The 23,561-nt window shown below is 38.5% G+C and overlaps 1 protein-coding gene across 1 annotated transcript; it reads right to left on the reverse strand.

Annotated features, from left to right (window-relative positions):
* Nucleotides 1-1,130: 1,130 nt before the first annotated feature.
* On the reverse strand, nucleotides 1,131-6,968 carry LOC131069397 (homeobox-leucine zipper protein ROC8). The gene is made up of 10 exons (XM_058004795.2): nucleotides 5,722-6,968; nucleotides 5,471-5,588; nucleotides 5,189-5,374; nucleotides 4,568-5,041; nucleotides 4,309-4,410; nucleotides 3,986-4,219; nucleotides 3,701-3,875; nucleotides 3,351-3,619; nucleotides 3,154-3,243; nucleotides 1,131-2,056 (listed from the first exon to the last, which is right to left on the reverse strand). Exons 1-10 carry the CDS (start codon nucleotides 5,832-5,834, stop codon nucleotides 1,634-1,636), a joined length of 2,184 nt encoding a protein of 727 aa, XP_057860778.2. The 5' UTR covers nucleotides 5,835-6,968; the 3' UTR covers nucleotides 1,131-1,633.
* Between the last annotated feature and the right edge of the window lie 16,593 nt (nucleotides 6,969-23,561).

The following is a 23,561-nucleotide window of genomic DNA, read 5'->3' on the forward strand; positions in this document are numbered from 1 at the left end:
AGATCTAAATCGTCAACTGTCAGACCAAAAACAAAACGTGAAAGGTTTTTCACATTAAACAACCAAACTAGGTTTATCTTGGGCTGTATACGTATAGATCTGTTTTCTCATCTCCAAAAACAACTTTTACAATGGCTATAATGATTCAAAGGCCTTAAACCATACATAAACAACTTTTACAATGGCTATAATGATTCAAAGGCCTTTAACTATACATATTCTACGTTTGTTTTGCAACCACTAAATCAAAACGATCTATAATTAGAATGTTTTGGTACAAAATCTCCAACTATCAATGTGATCAACTAGGTTCAAAAAAACCCACTTCATATTTCTGAGATTATTCCAGGTGAAATAAGAAAGACCAATGTAGTAATGATAAGTCCTTGAGAACCATTAATGGCTGGCTACGCCATGACAGATCGCCTGCTACTTAGTCCTACTCACTTGACCGTCATTTTGTAGAGTGAGGGTCATATGTCTTCGTGATTCAATATATTTCAAATCATCTACTGCTCGCATGCATGAATATCAATGTTTGTTTAGTTTGACATCCGAATAACTTGTTTGAAGGCTACTAAATTATTTGTCCACACTAACCCTTAGTGTTCTGACAGCATTAACATTGATTTACGTTATACAATAGACTTCTCCACTAGTCATATAACCATCCATAATTGTTCTGACGGCATTAACATTGGCTTATCTAAGTTAAAGATGATCAATACCTTACCTCTTTGTACGCATCGTGCCCTGAGAGGATTCACGAATCATAACATAAATTTTGTTTAGACAGACCTTTATATAGTGTTAAAGCATGCAGTATTTGAAGCATGAAGAAATAGAAAATGACAATTATCTTCAAGGTCATTGCCTCTCTCTCCTAATAGCCGAAGGTATCTTAGAAAATATGCTACGAAGGAATATATGAATATGACAACAAAAATATTACTGTCCTTGCCACTGCCACTGCCACTCTCTCCTTTCACTCCACTTGGAAGTGTAGTTAGAATTCAAGTGCAAAATAGATCAATTTAAAAAATTCACTAAACTAAGATAGTCATGAACACAAGTCTAGTTTTAGTGCCGGCAACAAGTGGTGAGGAAAGAAAAAACAAGAGAAAGAGAGCTGAATTGTCAAATCATACCAGTGATTGTGATTTCATTGCAATTTGCCAATTTGTTTCTCTGACATTCTGGAGAGGAAGTCAATGCCCGAACCATTACCCTTGCTGAGTGGTGAAGCACATGCATAAACTAGGGTATACCGGCTCTCCCTTCCCGCAATTAAAAAGGGAATTTGGACTGCATGATAAAGGAAAATCTCGAGAGCTTTACCACACAGCAAGGATAGAATCTGTGGTGCGTTCTTGACTACCCCGTGAAAGCTGAAGGCCCCTTCCTTCCTTCCTTACACCCATTTCAAGTATCTACCCCAATTGGCACACATATATTCTTTTCTGAGTGCATGGCATATTGTAAGGTTGCCATCTTTTATTGAGGAAGGAAGATAAATCAACATTCCGCTCAATGGGAGCAATGCAATGCATCATTACATGTTGATTCGTCCTCCATGCAATCGGAAATGAGGGCTTGTCAAATTGTACAGTTATGGTAATAACAATAATAATTATCAGGCATCAGAGCAATGCAATGCAGCTTTGATTTGCTGCACAGTATTGCATATCAGGTTATTTACAGTTGTGACCGACTCTAGGTTGAGCTTTGCTGATGGTAAGTTGCTGACCAGAATTTGGAATGCCACAGTGATCAATGACCCTCCTACATGCTGGTGATTGGCGTTGCGAGTGCTCATATCAAAGCCGCTGCTGTTAACTTCACTGGTCGATGCCTGCAATAAGAGTCCCTTGTTGTCTGAACCGTCTGGCAGGATGGCGAAACCTGAGGGAAGGAGGGCAATGTAGGAAGGATCTTCCCCACTCATTGCTGTATTGATTGCAGACACATCCACAGGAGCATATACTACCAGTGAGCCTGAAGCATCAGTGCAACTCTCTTGGAGAATCAGCATGTTGTTCTGGCTTGCATTGCATGCCTGTAAATTCCCATGCATCAACCAACCTGTCCAAGTTAGTTGAATCTAGTGTATGAAACCTTAGGCAACATAATATTGAAATTCTACGCACAAGAGTAGAAAACGACTACTAAACAAATCCTAGAAACCATTTTTGGCACAAAGACGTTGAAATTCATCTCACTTGTAAAACAAACAAAGCTCAACTTTCATTGGCGAATAACAAAACTAACTTCTTTGGTGCATTAAAAAGGGTTACATCATAAAATTCAAGTAATGGCTTCCATAAAAAATTTGAAAATGGTGGGGAAAACCAAATCGGGTTTTGGCATAGAGCGCTAAAAGCCCCATGTATTGCGAGCATTGTTAAACAACAGATATAACGCTCATCTGAGGCTAAACTTGGAACCAAACAATAATGAAAAATAAATTTAGAAAACTGTTAACACGCAGAAAGTTGAGATGTGTATTTGTGCGGGCAAAAATTTCTATTTATATAACTTCCCATTAATGTTCGTATGCAACCAATTAGTGCCTAATGCAAGGGACAAGAAATTGAATTTCCCATTGATGGTTTTCAATTAATTGCTTTGAATGCACCAGCCAAGTCATAAAATTGTAATAAACAACGGTTGATCACAAATTGCGACACTTGTAATGCACGCTACTTTGCAATCAATGTGTTTCGCGTTTAATGTCATCACAAGAGCCATGGCATAAAAAACTCAGTCAGTCTAGGCCGATCATGTTTAACTTTACAGGAAAATGCACCACAGAAGAAGATTCAAATTTAGAAAACAAAATGATATTTTCTTAATTTTATATATATATGTGTGTGTGTGTGTGTGTTGGTTCTTGAATCTTAATTATATATATGTGTGTGTGTTGGTTCTTGAATCTTAATTATATATATGTGTGTGTGTTGGTTCTTGAATCTTAATTATATATATATATGTGTGTGGGGGTAGGTGGAAGCTTAGATGAAAAATACTGTGGATCATTAAATGATCGAGCAGTGGTGTCAGTACGATACAAGTTTTCTCGTCAGTTTATGTCGTGGTTTTGAGGTACTCTCGCATTACAAAATGAAATATAATAAATGAACACTGTAAACTTACCCGGAGGAGCGATATGCAGTTTCCGGGATGCGCTCCGTTGGCAATGTGAGCAACCTCCTGCACTGTGTTCCCGCTCGACAGCACATCCCACTGCACGCAAACGACAGCAGCATATTAGCATCCAATGTTTCTCAAAATATGGATTGGACGGTTTCACTCGAATCCTGAATGCAACGAAGATAAAGGAAGAAAAATACCTCAGCTCTCATTTGTTCATCTCTGAAGAAATCAAAGACACGATTGGGAGGAATGGGAAGCCAAAGCGAAGTAGCAGCGCAGAGAACAACCCCGCTAGGTTGGCCTGGATCGGTGCTCTTTCTGGTGGTGACTCGAACTCCGTCCTCGTTTGAACCGGACAACGTAGTCCACCTGTGCGTGGAGGAGGCGCTGACGTTGCCGCAGAAGCTGCTCATCATCCGCTGTGCCAGTTTCATCATGCTCCTCCGTCCCTCCGGGGAGGGTATCACTGCCCACGTTCAACACAGAATCCCGTTAATATTGGCTTACTTTTCAGAGAATTGAATGGATGACACTATCTATTTACAACCTCCAAGCTCTCTTGCAGAGATGTTGGTGACCATAAGGCTGGCCAACCTCTCGCACATCCGCAGAAGAGTGGCCAACCAGCGCCCCGCACCGAATGCCATTCCGCTGTTAAGCAGATGCCTGTACATGCGATGTACGCCTCGATCCTCGGGCTCCACATGCTCCACCCAAGTCACCTGCCATGAAATTTTTTCAGAGAGAAAAAAGGTTTAGCAGAACGATAGCCCCAAAAAAGATTCAAAATAAAAAGAGGAGCTTGCATTGCAGATGGGAACGTCAATGTCACCTTGGAATAACCATTGGGCATATCTTGAATAACACAGCCAGAGGGGAGCCTGCGGCAGCGTAAAAGAGACGGTGATGATGATTGTTGATTGATATTCAGACTCATCTCTCTCACGTTATCTACAGAAACATCCACAACTGCCCACACTCCCTCCGCATGTTGCTGGCAATAACGAAGGAAGTAAATCTCCCGCGTCGAAACCAAGGGAGAAAGAACCTGTAGTTCCGCACACATCTGTATACAACAACACCGGGATTATGCCATGCCTCATTTCACAACTCACACAAACCCAATGATTTGATTTAGAGATTGCATAATCATACCAGCTGCAATGAACCATGTTTGGTACCGGGCATCCCAGAGGCAAGAACTTCCATGGTTCTGGCCTTCGACACCATTGTTGAAAACATTTCGATCCACTTATTCTGCAACAACACCATTATTAATATATTAATTTAATTGATGCTCTCACCTGGCCCATCTCAAGACTTCAATGAAAATTTCTCAGACCTAGTATTCATTGCCTCAAAATCAGTTTTTTCCAAAAAAAATTAGGCATTGGGTTGAGTTGAGGGGATTTACCACGTCCATGAATATATCGACCAAGGCATTTCCATTAATGATAACTAAACCAGAGTCCCGGGTGGCTTCCTTTCTGTCACTGTAAGACTTGATCTCCGCTGCTCTATGGAATATCTTGGCATAGGCTTCCAAACTTAGAACTTCCTTGCTGTCGTTGACATTTTTCACCCAGAGGGGCTCGTCAGTCTCTGCCAGGCGGACCAACTCCTCCATTGCATTCATTGCCAGCTCCACAATTAGAGATTTTTCCAGTTCTGTCACGGAACCTGCTGTTGTTTGCATCGACGGCGCAATATCAGAAAAGCTGTGAATATCACTAGATGAAGGCCCCGGCCCTGGCCCTGGACCCGCATTCGGCATCCCATAGCCCCCCATAGACAAGTCCACAGACGGCATTGGAATTGATTGTAAAGGCCCCAGCGGGAGAATCGGTCGCCCAATGTACTTTGCTGCAATGCTAGACAGGCGATCCAGCTGAAAACCAACACAAATTCCTTTTCTTTCTAGTTAAAACCATGAATTATTGATTAAGGGTGGGTTGCAGAAAGGAAGGTATGTATGTATGTATATACCCATATGACAAACGGTTCCTTACTATGGAGAAAGGCACATATAGTATACCTCTTCTTTCAGTCGTGCATTTTCGAGGCGTAGTTGCTGCTGCCCATCAAAGGACATTTCTCCAGAAGGCCCGCCACAGTTAGGGCAGATTACATTCTTAAGTGCCTCCCTAATTGCAATATTCTCGCATCTGATCTTCTCGTTCTCTGAACGGAGCACACTGTTGTCCGCGCGCTCGTGCTGGGCCTGCGGCAAACAGGAGGAGAAACTCAATTCAAATCAAGCCGCTAAAAGTTCCTAAATCTCGCTGAAACAGATACCATTCCCGAATTTCTCACTCACCTTCATCTGCGTCCGGCGATTCTGGAACCAGAACTTAACCTGGCGGGGTTCGAGCCCCAGATCCTTACTGAGCTGCAGCCTTTGCTTCTCGTCGGGATGCGGACACTCCTTAAACATCCTTCACACACAGAAAAGGAAAACAAACAAAAAAGCCAAAAAAAAGCCATACATTCCTTCAGATCCTAGTGCCCCAAAAAAACACTGTAACATAAAACCATATAAACATATCCTACAACAAATGGTGGCCTTACGCTTCCAATTCCTGAATTTGGCGCGCTGTGTGTCTGTGATAGCGTTTCTTCCGTGGATGCTGCTGGTCCGCGCCATCCTGATCTTCTCCCGACCCTCCTCCTGAAACCTCCATTATTTTACTGCAAATTTCTACCTCGCACTTCCATTGATTATCCTTCACACTCGACAACAAATATACTATTCCCGAAAGCCCTAGATTTCATAAACCTGAAAATTTTCTTGCATTACCAATCATATCCGACAAACAATAAGCAGTGCGGTTGCGGACAATATAGACAGCATCGGTCTGAATCCAATTAAATCCGCCATAAAAACACTTTTAACGGATGCAATGACAATCGATTCATGGTACCTACAATAAAAACTCTACAATACGAAGACGAGGCAGCAGAGGAAACTCGTTACAGTCTTGCTGTCCAAACATTATGATTCCATTAATACACCCACCTCGCTCATCAAATCAAATCAAAGCTCAAGCTCTTCTCTTCTCTTATTGTGCGTTAAACAAAACAGACCCCCCCACAAAACACCTCCTTTCCCTGCACCTCTCTTTTCTCCCTCCTTCAAGAAGAAGACGTGGCGCATTAATTGAAGGGACAACGCTAGAGTTTGGATAACCACATAAATAAACTTAAAGGCGAGCTACTTCTACTGGATAGGATTAATCTAACCGTAGTGTGAACAGGAACTGGGACTAAGACTAGGACTGGGACTAGTGGGAATTGAACTGGGGACGTAGGTTACAACACGGCAGGCCGACAAACGCTACTCCTTCTCCAGGTTTGAAAATGGTGCACAGAAGGAACATTCGATTATCGAGACAGCCATGGTCATGCCACCCTGTGCTTTCAAAACCAAGTCAAATCCATATATTTAAAAACAAAAAGGGAAAATTTCCAAAATCCCAAATTTTAACCCTAGAGCAAGAGTAAGTAAAATTGCTGCAGTCGAGGCGAGAACAAAGCTGAGCAAGCACAGCTAACACTATCACAAGCCGTGCCCGAGCGCAACTTACGCATTAATAAATTTTAGCTCAGAGCAAACAGTGCAGCCAATTACGGCCCTTCACAAATCCTCCTCATAACCATCATACCCATAACCTATAGCCCTCTTCTTTCCCCTCCTCTTAGAATGAATGAATGAATGGCTTTCACAAACCCTAATTCTTCAAATTCTTCCTCCTGGATTGCCTGCCTTTTACTGTCGTAAATTCGGGGTATTTGACTTTTAACAAGAGGAGGAGTGGGAGTACGTTGCGTATTTACTAGGGCGATAGGTACGCGCGCCGTTGAAAGTTGGGCCTTCTGGAACGGAAAAGTGACCGACTCAGACCATTCAATGCACCGTTTAAATTTAAAAATCGTTAGACAATGTCATTAATAATATATTTAATATATGGCTCGGCTTGGAACGCGTGGGTTTGGACTCTGGAGAGGTAAGCAAATACGTGGTGAAATGTGATTTGGGAGTTTTTGGACGGAGGGGTTGGTTTAATGAAAACATTTAGTTTGTAAGGCCTCCCCCAAAATGCTTGGTTGGGTTAAGATTTATTTTTGCATGTTGTAAGAGGGAAGGACAGGTAGGGATACATGATTTGAAGGGCCTTTGGGTATGGCCCAACCCCTAAATTTCATGCCCGTATGGTCCTACTTTAAGGGTCTTTGTTGTCAAATATGAACAAAATTTGGGCCAGGTTTGAGTACTTTATGATTTTTATGGATGGAATAAATGAATGTTTTAATAGTGTCTATAAGGTCAAATAATTTATGGGACCCATTGGTAGCCAATGAAGAAAAGAAAAGCATGCAAAGTCCGTTAAACCTCTTTTTCCTTTTGCATCTTGGATCTTCTACTATGTATCTTGATCGAGGAATCTGTGACTCTTGGTATCCTTTCTTCTTCAAACAGATTACTCAAGGTGTTTACATTTAGCATCTCAATACAGTTGATTTGAATATCCTTGTAAGTTGGACACTCCATGATGTAATGTCATTCTGTATCCATCTCTCTTTGAGTGAAATATCTACATGTTCTATCTGCCCACTCTACCTTTTAGGTATCATCCATCTTTCAATTTCGCATCTGAGTTGATGTGAGTTGGTTCTTATCTGAACAATTAACATTTTTGCTTTCCATATCAATTTAGATGTATATTTATTTATCATGTTATAATATGTTTGTTCGAAAAGGGAAGAGATATCAATATCTTATCTATGTAATGTTGTTGTTTCCAATAAAAAAAAGAATTGAGTAGATTGTAATAATATATAAAAATAAGAGATTTTGGACATGTTATTTTTTATATTAAAAAGCAGCAAAACTAGGGTGTTGACCTTTTAGACAAAACAACTCATAAGCAACTTCAGCAAGCTATTAACAACACAATAACTGTAGTCCAGTCCTTAATATCTGAAAACAATCTAGAGTAATAAAACCAACATTAATAAAGTATTAGAGTTATACAAACTATACGACCAGAAAACCAGAAAACAACTGACAAGTGGCTAAGCAAATAGGCCAACTGAATCATCGGTAAAGAATTTAAATAGCCCCTTATTGTTTCCATCATCATCGCCATTCTTCTCAAGCACCTTCTTCTGTATGAGGCAAAGCGTGGTAACAAACCTATGCATCACTTTCAAGTTGAACCTCAAAAGATTCGCCATCTTCTTTTCAAGGTCTAAAACCTTTACCTTCGGGGCTAAAAGTTTCACAATGGTGGCATCACATTTAGTGCAGGTATGAGCCTTCCCAGCCTGGTGGGTCTCTTCACTCAGTGAGCATCTTCGTACATATGTGCCTCTTCAGTCAAGTCCAAAGGCGTCGTCTTGGTGTTGTCCAGGTGGTGGGAGTTCTTGGACTAGTTGCTAGTCATCTTCTCCGAGCTATCCTCATTCTTAAAATCCTCATACTCCTCCTCCATCATAGAATCCTCTTCATTCTCATCCACCTGCATCCTTATTCTCTTCCTCCCTACTAGCCTAGGCCGCATCTTCGTTACCGTCAATCCATCAACATGAAATTTGACCAATTAAATTTAAACATCTATCTCATTTATGACGTATATTTTTTAAATAAAAATATATTTATAACATTTGAAGGAATATTTTGAATGGATAATCATCACAAGGGAAGGCGGTCTATCAAATTAATGCCCTACATATGACATATAGATGGAAAGGTTATCTATTAGTTTGACACCTCCCCTTCCATATCATAGTTGGGAAAAGATTTGACTTCTTCATGTGACATTCAAAATACTAGGAAAATGAAAACTTTCCTTAGTTTTGTTGAGAATGGGTGTCTCAAACTTACTGGTTGAAATCTTGGTCAGTTGGCTTTTGGTTTTTCTAGTGAGCGATTCAGTGTGATAACCTTTCGTGTTATTGACAAGAAACTAAATAACTTTTCGTGTTATACGTCAACCAAAGTTATGGTGGCGCAGGATGGTGGGGAAGAAGGGAATTACCTCTTTCTATACCCCACGCAAGCAAAAGATTAAGGCGACTTAGGTCACGGGATAGCGGGAGGAAAGAAGACTTTGTCTTCCCCGCCAACCCACGAGGCACTAAGGACTACAAAGGAAGTGTTGCGAGAGAGTGAGGGTTAGGAGACTTAGTCTTACTCTCCACCCCGTAGTTTTGAGAAGCGCATGGAAAGAGTGTCGCGGGCTAGCAGGGTGTTGAACTTCCCCGCCACCCCGCATGGTAAACAACGACCTAACAATGGTGTTGCAGGATAGAGAGAGAGAGAGAGAGAGAGAGAGAGAGAGAGAGAGAGAGAGAGAGAGAGAGAGAGAGAGAGAGAGAGAGAGAGAGAGAGAAGGCTTGTTCTCCCCGCCACCCCGCAAGGTATCTAAGGGTTCCCAAGAAGTCCTGCGGGGTAATAGGGAAGCAAGGAGACTTGCTCTCCCTGCCATCCCGCGAGGTATCAAAGTGGTTACAGTTGGAATCAAGGAAAACTGAGGGGGGGGGTGAATCAGTGTTCTACAATTTTTTACTTTATTAACTTGTCCTTTTCCCCAATTAATACATTGAACTAAAAGAAAGATGCAAGAACACAAGACAATCTACCACAACACCATACACACAAGGATTTTATATGTGGAAAACCTGGTCAAGGGAAAAACCAAAGCGGGAATGAGACCCACAAAATGAGTATACTCAGATAAAAGGTTTACAATGGAATGCACATGCATTCAGGCACACTGCCTAGAGCTCACTACTTAAAACAAAGAAGGGCTACAACCTTAGGATGACTAATGAGTTACAAATGATGACAAGAGAATTTGAACTATTGAACAACATCTACAAATGCTTGGGTATAGTTTCGGTTAAGCACTATGTCCACTAATTTCACACTCTATCTTACACTACTTTGTTCCACAGTTCTGCAATATTTTGGAGCATAAATATTCAACTTGAGCACGTGCAACTGTGCACAATCGATCATGAACATCTCTCACACAACCACCGATATCCATAACAATCAACCTTATATATCCCCAACAATAAATTAGGTTACTTATATGTCGGCTTCAAGAACACTTCACAAATAATGAAACGTGTACACACTGTCGGCTGAATTTGAACCAAAATACTAATGCGGACCAAAACAATTGTCCACATGCTACCAAAACCATCGAAAAAAACATCTGGATCCCAAAAGTAATCACCAAAACCGATCCACATAATCCGCATAAGTATTATCCAAACGAGACTGCTAATGTGCACTGTTGAACTGAAAACTGATATACCGAAGCACCTAACTTACAATCAAATCAGCACCAGAGGCTAAAATCATGTGGGATAAGGCTATCTAGACATGCATCGACCTTCAACCAGGTTCGCAACACAAGCTATTAACCTAAAATAAAATGCTAACCAAAATACTGAACTTTGTTGGATACTCTATTCTAGTTTGTCGGACTTGAACCAACCTGTGCATTCTGACTTCCAGTAAGATGAACTGACATACTACGAATGGGATAACGGACTTTAGTTGCCATCAATGACAACGTTGGATGACCTATGCAGTGTCTCTTACCAACAGTTACTGTTGATAAGTTGAGAATGATAGAGGTGGGGACCACGGTCGAATGTGAAACAACTTGTTGGGCTATATGTCGATGATTGGTCTGAATTGGTTTGACTCAGAGGATGAGATATAGAAAACACAACATGTTATCGACAGTTTGAGGAAGTTCGATAGTTGGAGCTAAGGAACTAAATCAAACTGGTTTTTTAGCAGAGATATAAAATGTCTAAAGAAACAGTTGCACGTGGGTTTGAAGAAGTGATGCAAGAGCATCCCCGGTCGTTGAGCAATCTTGCATCAACCAAAAATATTTCCTTTTAGTTTTGTTCTTGTTTAGTTCTTTATGCAGTTTCTTGTGTTCTTACTGGTTAGCACCGGTAGTTGTTTTCTTTTCATGGTAGATCTTATTTCCGGTTTCCTAGCAGTTTCATGTGCTTAATTCCAATTTTTCAGTTCATTTGGGTTCTTTTCTAGTCAGTTACCGCTTCTGGTTGACTGTTTATGGGTTCCGGGACAATTCTTGTGCTTATCGGTTGGTTTTCCTTCTTTTTCCGATGCGATTCTTGGCGTGTGGATCTATCTTGGGTCTTGTCCGATGTTCTTTGGCATGTGGCCGACCTTCCTGCTAAACCGCACTTTGTGGTTGTTATTTTTTGGAAAGATTTATTTAATTCTTAGGGTGACCTAATTACACATTTTATTTTTCTACATTGGTAAATGTAGTCTTATGAGGCTAACCCGGATATGTTCCGGTGGGTATGATGTTATGTAATCATTTGTAGGGGCAAAGAAAGTAGAATTGAGAATAAGGATTGAGATTCGCATTTTGTGATCTAGTTGATTCTTAGAGTCCCGGATTGGATTGTATCTGGCTGATAACCTGCATGTAACCAGTTAATTGTCGGATGTTCTTTGATGATTATATGATGATTGTCAGATGATTACCGAAAGTTCTAAGGCATCAATATGATCTGTTTGTGTAATCGTCTTATGTTTTCTTGTTGCTTTCATTGTGTTTCTCTTGTTGCACAAGCCGATTGATTCTCTTTGAGGGTTTACCAGTTATTGTTGCATCAAGAAGATCAATCAATCGGTTGAAGTAGATCGATTGGAGATTCAATTGAATGCTAAGTTGTAGAACTATTGTGATTATGAGCTGTGTAGATTGGATTCAATCTGATAATTGTAGTGCTACCAGAACAAAGACCAGAACAGAGCAGTTAAGTCAATATCTTGTATGTAATTATTTTTTACTGTAATACAAGAAGACATTGCTTGATGTGTGGGTTTTTCACCTAAGGGTATTCCCAAGTGAAAATTTGGTGTTTCTCTATGATTGTGTATCTTTGTTGCTTACTCTGTTATTTCTTTGTTGTGCATCTTATTGACTGTAATTTGGATTAAAAGTTATCCATGCTTCTCTTATCTAACAATTAACATTAGGAAGGTGTTTCCGCAATCTGCTTTCCTTACTAGTTTAAGAGATTCCTTCCTCTATTGTGAAGGTCAAGGTGTGTAGTCCTATAAGCAACAAGGTAGATGATATAAGCACCTATAAGCAACAAGGCAGATGTTGGTCCAACTAAGGAGGGAGTACCTATCTACAAAAAAAGGTAATCATAAACCTGGGGATATAAGAGACTTGCTTGAAAATTTAAATTTTATTCATGTGGAGATCTTATGCCTGGGGCCCTCCTCTAACCCATATATTTTTTCATATTCTTCAACTTCTAGCATTAGTGAGGCTACCTTTGTGGTGGATCTCTTAGGAGATAAAACATACAACTTGGAAAAGAAAATTAGTGGCCATAACATCATGAAATAGTTTATTCTTAAAGTGAATGAGTTGAGCATCAAATTTTCCTTGCTCAACTAGAAATTTAGTGTTGACACTTTTATTTGAGAGGAGGAGATTGAATCAAGTCAACAATTGGGATGCTCTCAAGGATATTTGCAAATTGAAGGAGGACAAAGCTAGACATGAGACAATTAGTTCTAAGGGGGGAGGGTTTATGAAATTAAGACTAATTATAAAAAAATTGGTGGATCAACCATTATGAATTGTTCAACAAGTATTAATATGCTTCAAGATGGTCTCAAATCTCAGGCATGGAGTAAGTGAGACCTAATTTGAAGACATGTAATCTATTATGAACTTATAATAAAAATATTCTAAACATGTAGAAATATTTTTAAAATGAGAGAAACAAAACTGATTTTATTACCTTCATAATGTCACTTTGAGGGGGCAACCTCCAAGTAGAGCATACAATCCAATCACAAATATTCCAGATGTCTTTCCAATTGAGAAATCATTACAGTATTTAGAGTTTTGCTAAAGGCAACTAATATGATCTCAGGCATGTGGGATAAATACTTTATTCTAACAAACAGTGGGATGACTTACAAAATGTGTGCATCTTTTTATTATATTACTATAAATAAGGTCTTTATACATCTAGTTAGCTAATCCCCTTTCCTAAGTTAGACCTATTCACATGTTTCGCATTGTTGACTTTACACATTTCCTCACACTTTCTCCAAGTGTTCTAAAATGTCGTTCTTCCTCATTACTGTACTTATACAAGGAGACTTGTTATATATTTTTCATTCTCTTTAATGATAATGATTATTGGTTTATTGTGCTCATTATTCATTTGTGGAAGTTACATTAGATTTTGCATTCAAATAGTGATTGCTCTAAATGATATCAAAGCCATGAATCATAATTCCCTTCCTATTTTTACTTGAAACCCACATTTATCCTTATTTAGGTGTGTCATAGAACCAAAATGAGCATTATCATTATCTCTAAAAGGCCCAAATTAGCTAGGAATACATGTCAAATTATCATAATCCTTAAAAAAAATTCATAAATTTGATTTATTTCTAGATTTCTAGATTAGACCATGTGATAGTTTTTGAATCAACGTTGCATATCACACTTTGTGATCCATCATCAGGATACTAGAGAGATAAGTGACATTAATCAAATTATGGATTATGGACTTTATGTCTCTTAGCTCTCTAGTATCTTGATGATGGATCACGAAGTGTGATTTGAAAGGTTGATTCAAAAACTATCACACAATCTAATCCAGAAATCTAGAAATAAATTAAAATTATGGATTGTGGAAATCTCATATCATTAATCGTAAAATTTTTAGGCTTGTGTAATTTGTATACCATATAGTTGTACATGTGTGAAATTATCTATTTCAAAGGAATTTTTCTTACCAAAACACTTTTTTGCAAAAGTGGGTGATTTTTCATGTAATTGAGATTTTTTTAAAGTGTGATCTAATTTGGAATTTCTAGAAAGTCAAGGGTTTTGAATTATTTTTCGTCCATGACCTAATACTTGACCTCTATAGAAAAATTAAAAACTATTGGTGTTATCCAATTGATTTCCTGAGATCTTCTAAAGAATAGCCAAAACTTTTATTCAAAGAACTCGAATTAATGGCCAACAAATAGGAGACAATTTAGCATTTTTTCTCCTCTACACTTCAAGCTCTATAAGACCCAAGGGATTTCCCTTTTATTCAATATCGAATAATTTTAATGACTATACCAAGATATTGAAAAAGTAGATATGTTATGATAAAAAGTAACAAGGATGTGCAAAATGACTATAGAATTGGCTAAATTCATGGAATACCATCAATTTCAAGTATTGAGAACATGAAATAATTAAGAATAAATTATAAAAACATTAAAGAGATTTAAAATTTTAGCATATCTAAGATAATTAACATAACCAAAACCCTAGATCAATGGCTTATCAAGGTAACATAACCAGACAATAATCTATAAAAATCTATTCTCAACAAATAAACTCAAGTCAGTGGACTAATTTCCATCGATGCCTTAAAATAATGTGTTCTACTGAAGGAATCTACTACAATTTTCTTATCAATCCCTATTGTAATACGCAATTCTTCATAGCTCGTTTATAGAATTTAATCTTGTCTGCATGAAATGTGATTTCAAAGGAATTGAAATAGCAATAAAAATCACTTAAAATCACAAAACAAAGAAACAATCAGATAGGTCTAAAAAAGAACTCAAACCATAGCAAAGTCTGTAACAAATGGAGCATGTTGATCCACTTGTTATGCAAATTTTCTCAAGTTGTTTGATACGATGTGTGCTCATTAATTTTCAACAACATAATGGCATTCTATTGATTTGGATCCAATACTAATGAAAAATAACGAAGGTGTTTCATACTATGAGAAGAGGAGAGATGGAATGGAGGGATAGGATTTGATCATGAGGATAAAGGGTGGAGAGGAGAGGAGATCTCTTAACTCCCAAGATGGTGACAAGTATCACCATGAGGGGAGTTGAGAGGGGATTAGTACTTTACAAGCCACCCTTGGAGTATGGGAAATATCTGTTGGCCATTTGGGGGAATTGATTATGTGTTGCATTGGTGTTTTATCATTGATGCCAACACTAGTTGCTTTGGTTGCTTTACCGACATCCTTCTGGTCTTGGTAGGATGTTTGGTTTTTGGTTGGTTTAGATCCAGTATGATCCGGTATGCTCTAGTATGTTTGGGCTATGGAATTGGCTTATTCATGTTCATGTTCAGTCAGTTGGTTTTGATCTGGTGATCGGATGCTATCCTGTTTGCTAGAAAGCTTGGTTTGTGGTTCCGGCGAGGGTTTCACTGATAGAGCGTTGTTGAAGATTTTTGATGATATGCATAAGTGGTGTCGGTGCGGCTTCTGGTGGAGATTTGGGATGCTGATGGTGATCATGTTTGAGACTTAATTGATTGGGATTATTGCTTTAGCGTGTGTGGACCTATATTGGGTCCCGATATTGTCTAGGTTATGGACCGACTTAATGTAACATGTGGATTGGACCTCTCGATGCGTTTCTAGGATGTCTTATGGGTTGGATATTATTTGTTTGGTCTCAGGCTGACATGTTTTGTAATTATGTAATTGGTTTATTGTCTGGTTGCAGACCTTATTGTTTATGATCGAGGGTTTGTATATATATGATGTAAGATCTCATTGTAGATCATATGGTATGATATAAAAATGGGATATGGATATGTAAGGAGCGAATAATGTAATAATCATTCAAGTAAAGGATTTGGTCGATCATTGGTGATTGAGTTGGGTTTATGTAAGAGGATTTAGTCCTTTGGTATTGAGCTTAACCAAAACTGTATTCGGGCATAGGAGACGCTATCTTTGCAGTTCATTTCTCTGGATTGTAGTCTAGATTTATATGTAGTCATTGAGACTCCTTTTGTGATGAGCAGTGCGCTCTAGGCTATTGGTCTTCCTACAAGTGCAGGCCCCTCAATTGTAATTCACATACTACAAAAGTATTATCTGACTGTGGATAGGCTTCCCACCGTGGTTTTTCCCTTTACCGGGTTTTCCACGTATAAATCTTGGTGTCATGTGGATGGTATTTATTCTCTGATTGTTGTTTATGCTTAATTGACTTATCTTCTATTTTGGTATTTGGTTTATGCATTCTGGTATTGATCTTTTGGGTTTCGGTATTAAAGTTTTAATTGCTTAAGGTTCTAGTAATCTATGACAATTGATTCACCCCCCCCTCTCAATTGTCTTCTGGTTATTTGAATTTGTTGGAAATATGCCTCGAATTCTCCTGACTAGTGTTTGGGTTGATCAGTGTAACTTACCCCGATGGAACAGCTCGTGGGAAGGTATCGGGTTGTGGACTTTTTCTATTGGTGTAACTCTGGCTGATGAACATGTTGCAGACAAGTATCAGGTTAGGTCTACCCGATGTATCCTCCTTGTTTGGTTATTGGGGAAACAGTTCAGAGTCTGGTCGATGACCTGATGAAGTCGCCTTCGGTGATCGAGTTGTCATCGGCTATCAATGGAACAAGTTGGAAGCTACTTCGATGTCCATTGAGTTTGACTTCTTCTGACTTGGAGTGCATCGCTCATCGGGGAAACAGTTCAGGGTATGTGCCCATGACCCGATGAAACTGCTTTAGGTGATCGGGGTAACTTTGCAGTACTATTGTCGATGGCCGATAGGGCCAATATGTCTGGAACCTCCTTCTTGTTGATCGGCTATTGGGTGAGCTTGGTTAGCATTACACCAATGATCTGATGAAGACGCCTTCGGTGATCGGGATGTCATCGACTATTAGAGGAGCTTGCTGAATGATATGTCAATTACTCGATGGATCCACTTTGATCAACTTCGGTGTTATCAAAGATCAAGGTAGCCAGTTTGATTGTCTTGTCGATGACCCAATGAGGTCGCCTTCGGCAATCGGGTTAACAAGATGGAAGCTACACCGATGACCAATGGAGTCGCCTTCAGCAATAAGAGTATCATCGGAGATTGGGATGACATTGTTGGGTTATGCCAATGGCCCGATAGAGTCGTTGTGGTATAATCGGGAGATCGGGTCTACCTATTGAAGGCTATCCCAATGAGCCGATGGAGCTGACCTATCTGGAGCCGTATTAGTGGAGTCGTCTACTGGTTCATCAGGAGATTGGAGCAATGCATTTGTGGTCTTTCTGATGGCCGATGGAGTAGAGATTGAATACGGGTGTGTGCTTGGACCGAAGTCCAAAAGACTAGTAGGCGAACACTTGGAATGTTTCTGTCAGTGTATTTGAATACGAACCGACCCAACTTCCAAATGAATGTGGGATAATATGTTTTCCACGAGTTCATGAATGGACAGGCTGTTACTCGACGGTTATATTCCAAGGTTGTTATACAAACTGATAGAGGAATGTTTGGTTTGACAGATGGAGGTTGCTAGAGATGTAACCGATGAGCAGAGCGAAGAAGGGTGAGCATGAAGGCTATGTGGAGGTGATGGTTTTATAAGTAGCCAAGTCGATGTGTCTGCGATGGGGTGAGTAGAGTTGGCGAGAACAGATGTGGTGAGAACAGAGTTTTGAGATTAGAGTCCAGAAAAGAGGATCTGATAACTTTATTGTAATCATGTTGTTTACTGAATAAAGTGATATCTCTTTGGTGGTGGGTTTTTTACCTGTAAGGGTTTTCCCACGTATATCTGGTGTCTTTCTCTGGTGCTATTATGTCTGGTTCATCTTAATCTTCTGTCTATTTTTTTTTATTTTAATGTACTACAAACTGAAATTGAAATACTTCCTTCCTTGCTAATCCCCTTAGAATTGATGATAGGAGAGTGTTTTCCACACGTTGCTTTCCTTACAGAATTGTCTAACAATTGGTATTAGAGCTTTGGTCCTCTCTGCAGAAGCTTAACCACTTGAGGAAGATCCTATAGCGACTAACAGTTCAAGTTCATCTAGTTCATCTGGAGCTATCTTTCGAAGAGATATTCCTAGGCTTGATGGAACAAATTACAGAGTATGGAAGATTCAGATGGAGACTCATACGAGATGTCTTAGTAAGGAGATTTGGGAGATCACAGAGAATGGTGTAACACCTCATAATTCGGCATCTGGCAATCCTCCTCTGGCAAACTTGGATAAGGAGCTTGAGAATGATTGTAGAGTAAGAGAATCCCTCTTGTGTGCACTTTCTGATCAACAAATAATGGGATTAACTGACAAATCATCTGCAAAGGCTATATGGGACAAGTTGGAGATTTTTAATGAAGGTGACCCTATTGTGAAGATTGATAAACTTGATGGTTACCGGGTGAGATATGAAAACTTGAAGATGGAAGAAGATGAAAGGATTACTGCATTCATGGAAAGGGTAAATGAGATTGTTATGGGAAATTAATGTTGTGGTGGAACTCTGAGTGAAGATGAAATAGTTTCTAAAGTTCTGAGAGCTTTACCACCGTCTTGCAAGATGCAGGCTGCTATAATTAATGAATTGAGAACAATGGCTATTACTTATGTCAATAGAGATACCTTGGTTGGGAAATTATCTGATTTTGAGCTTGAAGAATTTGGACCCTCTAGAGCTGTGAAGTCTGAACTTTCTTTTCATGCATCTGCATCATCAACCGACAAGCAAGATTGGAAAGCTTTATATGCAAGGGAATTGGATGATATGAAGAGAGAATGTGAAGAATTTGATCAACTTGAAGCCCTATTTTCTAGAAGAGTACCTAAAGGACCGGGAGGAAGAAAGTATGAAGTAAAAACACCTTTTAAATGTTTTGCATGTAATAAGAAAGGTCATTTTGCATCTAGATGTCCTGAAAGGAATTCAATATTTGAAGAGAGAGATAGAATATCTTATAAGCCTAACCCTGGATCTCAGAATAAGTATAAGTACAAGAAAAACAGAGACAAATCATGCTACATAGCGGATGAGGAAGGTGTGATTGATTCTAATGATGAACCGAGACAAGACTTTGCTAGTGGTTTTGGCAATGGAAAGGAATGGGTGTTCCTAGCTATCAAGGAAGACGTTCCGGCACTAGAAGAGAATGTATTTGAAGAGAAGGCACTGGATGTTAAAATTGAAGATAAGGATGAATGGGTAATTAACAGTGGATGTTCACATCATATGTCTGGAGATAAAAGGAAGTTTCTATCTTTGCAATAATTTGATGGCGGTCTGGTTAGATTTGGAGATGACAAAGCATGTATGATCAAGGGAAAAGGAACTATATCATTGGATGGTAAGCACAATACTGATAATGTTTATTATGTTGAAGGTTTAAGGCATAATCTTTTGAGTGTAGGACAATTGGTGAATAAGGGATTTCAATTATAGTTCAAGGATGGAAAATGCAAAATCATTAATAGATCTAGTTTGGAGATTGCAACCGGTACACAGACAAAAGGTAATATATTTCATTTGAATTTTGGTGAGAAGACATTTTTGATTGCACAAATTGATGAGAGTTGTCTATAGCATAAAAGGCTATGTCATGTGAATTTTGATTGCATTGTAAAGATCAGTTCAACTAAGGCAGTTAGAGATATACCTAAGATTGTAAAGCCCTATAATCAGATATGTAAAGAATGTCAAATGGGAAAACAAGTCAAAACCTCTTTTAAGAGTATACAAGACAAATCTAATGACGTTCTTGATCTTATTCATACTAATTTGTGTGGCCTTGCTAGAGTTAAAAAATTTCAAGGTGATAAATATTTTATGCTAATCATTGATGATTATTCTAGAATGATGTGGGTTGCTTTTTTAAGGGAGAAATATGAGGCTTTTGAAAAGTTTAAAATCTTTAAAGCTAAAGTTGAGACAAAGATAGGATTTAATATTAAATGTTCAAGGTCACATCATGGTGGAGAATTCACATCCGGTGAGTTTACTAACTTTTGTCAGAAGTATGGTATAAGGAGACAATTTTCTGCTCCCCAAACACCTCAGCAAAATGGAGTTGTGGAAAGGAAGAATATAACTATCTTGGATGCTGCTAGAACAATGATGATGGAAGCTACTCTACCTCATTTCTACTGGAGAGAAGCAGTGAGCACAACGGTCTATACATTCAATAGTACATATCAAAGGAGAAACCGATAAGACACCTTATGAATTATGGTTTTTCAATAAACCTACAGTTAGGTATTTCAGAAATATTTGGTAGTAAATGTTATATTAGGAGAGATGATATCATTGGCAAATTTGATCCTAGATGTGATGAAAGAATATTTCTTGGTTATTCTAATGAAAGCAAAGCATATAGATGTTATAACAAGATATTGTAGAGAATTGTGGAGAGCACTGATGTCAAGGTGGATGAGCTGAATAGAAGTCAAATCAAAGTTTATGAGCAAGAACCGACAGTGGAAATGATCATAACGAACTAGTAACACCTTTGCCGGAATAGAATGTTGAACCAGTTACTCCAACAGTATCAAAAAATTCAACAGTAACTGAAGAACTGAGAAGAGGAACAGAGAGTCACAAGACTCCTAGGTATGTGAGATTGAATCATTCAGAAGGTCAGATAATTGGGGATAAGAACAATGGAGTGATGACAAGAAGGAGATTGGCATCTAATGAGGTATGTTTAATCTCTCAAGTTGAACTGGTATCAGTAATTGAACCATGTAAAGATGAATGTTGGATGAAAGCTATGGAAGAAGAATTATATCAGATTGAGAAGAATAACACATGGACTTTAGTTCCCCGACCTAAAAATAAGAATGTTATTGAAACTAAATGGGTTTTTAGGAATAAATTAAATGAAGATGGACAAGTTTTAAGGAATAAAGCTAGATTGGTTTGTAAAGGATATTCTCAGAAGGAAGGAATTGATTATGGTGAAACTTTTGCACCTGTAGCTAGGATTGAAGCTATAAGAATATTTCTTGCCTATGTTGCACATAAGAACTACAAGGTTTATCAGATGGATGTTAAGTATGCATTTTTTAATGGGGATCTTGATGAGGAAGTTTATATTAATAAACCTAATGGTTTTTCACTTTCGGATGATAAAAACATGGTTTGCAGATTAAGGAAAGCTTTATATGGATTGAAACAGGCACCTAGAGCTTGGTATGCAAGGTTAGATAAATATCTTTTGAAGCTTGGTTTCACTAAAGGTAACGATGACAGTAGTCTATATTATAAAGTCACTGATGATGATATATTGATTGTTGAAGTTTTTGTTGATGACATCATTTTTGGAGGTGAAGATAAGTTATGCATGGAATTTTCTAAGAATATGGAGAAAGAATTTGAAATGTCTATGATTGGGGAAATGAAATTTTTCTTAGGTTTGCAAATTAATGAGACTAATAAATGTATTTTCATCTGTCAAATTAAGTATGCTAGGGAATTGTTGAAGAAATTTGGTATGGTCGATTCTGAACTAGTAAGTACTCCTATGGTTACAAGTGATAAATTGTCAAGGAGAGATGAATCTGCACCGGTAAATCCTACAAGATACAAGTATATGATTGGAAGTTTGCTATATTTGACTCAGACTAGGCCTGACATAATGAATTTTATTTGTATTTCATCTAGATATCAAAGTGATCCTAGAGAAAATCATGAGAGTGCGGTGAAAAGAATTTTTAGATACTTGCATGGTACATCTGAATATGGTTTATGGTACCCTGAGGATGATGACTTTACTTTATGTGCATATACAGATGCAGATTGGGCTGGTAATGTTGATGACCAAAAAAGTACTTGCGATGGATCTTTCTTTCTTGGAAAGAAGTTGGTTTCATAGATCAACAAGAAACAATCATGTACTTCTTTATCTAATGCTGAAGTTGAGTATGTTGTTGCTGCTACTAAATGTACATGAGTTCTATGGATGAAGCAAATGTTGAAGGATATTAAAGTGCATTGCATTGGACCGGTAGTTATTCACTGTGATAACTCTACTGCTATAGACATATCAAAGAATTGGGTATTTCACTCTAAGACAAAGGACATATCTATCAAGTATAACTTTTTGAAGGAGAAGGTGGAAGAAAATGAAGTTAGACTGGTTTATGTGAACACTAAAGAACAGATTGCGGACATTTTCACTAAACCTTTGCCTAAAGAATTAAATCAAATAAATAAATAAAGGCTTGGGATGCGAGATGGGCCTGGATCACGGTTATTTGAGTACCTGAGAGACGGATTAGGGGTTTCTACCCCTCCGGCAGAGAACTGATTGATGTTATTTGGCATCAATCTAGTATGCTTTATCGGAGTTATCATTCGTTATGGCATTGATGTGGGGATGCTACTGCTCAAGGGGAGTAGCTAGCCTTGTGATTCAGTGGTTTTTGTTTTTGCTTTGACATTTTTGTCAGATTTCTGGCATTGATGTCAAAGGGGGAGAACCAATTGAAACCGCATTGAAGAAGTTGGTTGCAAACAAAATTATTACATTGCCATTTAATCAACCATTTGAACCAAATGTGAAGCCATCATGGTGAAATGACAATGAATTTTACATCACAAGAGAAAAGGTCATAAGACTAGTAACTATCACAGATTGAAGAATCTCATTCAATATCATATTGACAATGGTGCAATTGAAGTTGATGGTCACACTTCCAATGAAGAGTATGATATTTTCAAGGAACCATTCCCAAAACATGATAAGGAAAAATCCCCTAAGACATACATCATTTCCAATTGCATCAATATGTCCTATGTCTACTTCGTCAACCATATTTTTGAAATGGACAACCATATGTCTATCATAATTATCAAGGACAAACCCCCAAAGGTACTACTCAAAGGGGTTAAGTTATCTTACAAGGCATTGGACCTTCGTCTTCATCATTTGAAGGCAAAACCCCTGGATGCAATGTCACTAGTCAGAGGGGTAAAGTTACTTTACAAGGTGTTCCATCCACGACAACAACTTCATCATCTACTAAGAATGAGTATAAACTTGTAGACCAATTAAGGAATAGAGCTGCCCTTATCTCCATCCTTGAGATTTTACATGTAATTCACCCTCACATAAAGCCATTTTGGACAATATCTTGAGAGAAAAAAACATCCCTACCGATCTAAACGTGGACCAGTTTCAAGCCATGGTGGGATACCTTTTGACCTCGCATTGCCTTACATTCACAGAAGTAGATGACACATCTCCATACCAACCACACAATGCACCACTTCACATTAGGGATTTACTCCATAAAAAGTGCATAAAATGAGTCTTGATAGATGGAGGAGAAGGCCTCAATATTTGTACATTGAAAATTATCTTATAATTGGGATACTCTAAAAACAATGTGGATTCTAGAAACAAGATCACCATAAAGGCATATGATGATGAAGAACGCTCCTCAAAAGGAATAGTCACCTTACCTCTAAGCATTAGGCCAATAACAAAGGACGTGGTTTGTCAAGTCCTTGATCTTGATCTCATATATAACATACTTTTGGGATGACC

This window comes from Cryptomeria japonica, chromosome 10, assembly GCF_030272615.1.
Source record: "Cryptomeria japonica chromosome 10, Sugi_1.0, whole genome shotgun sequence".
NCBI classification, from domain to species: Eukaryota; Viridiplantae; Streptophyta; class Pinopsida; order Cupressales; family Cupressaceae; genus Cryptomeria; species Cryptomeria japonica.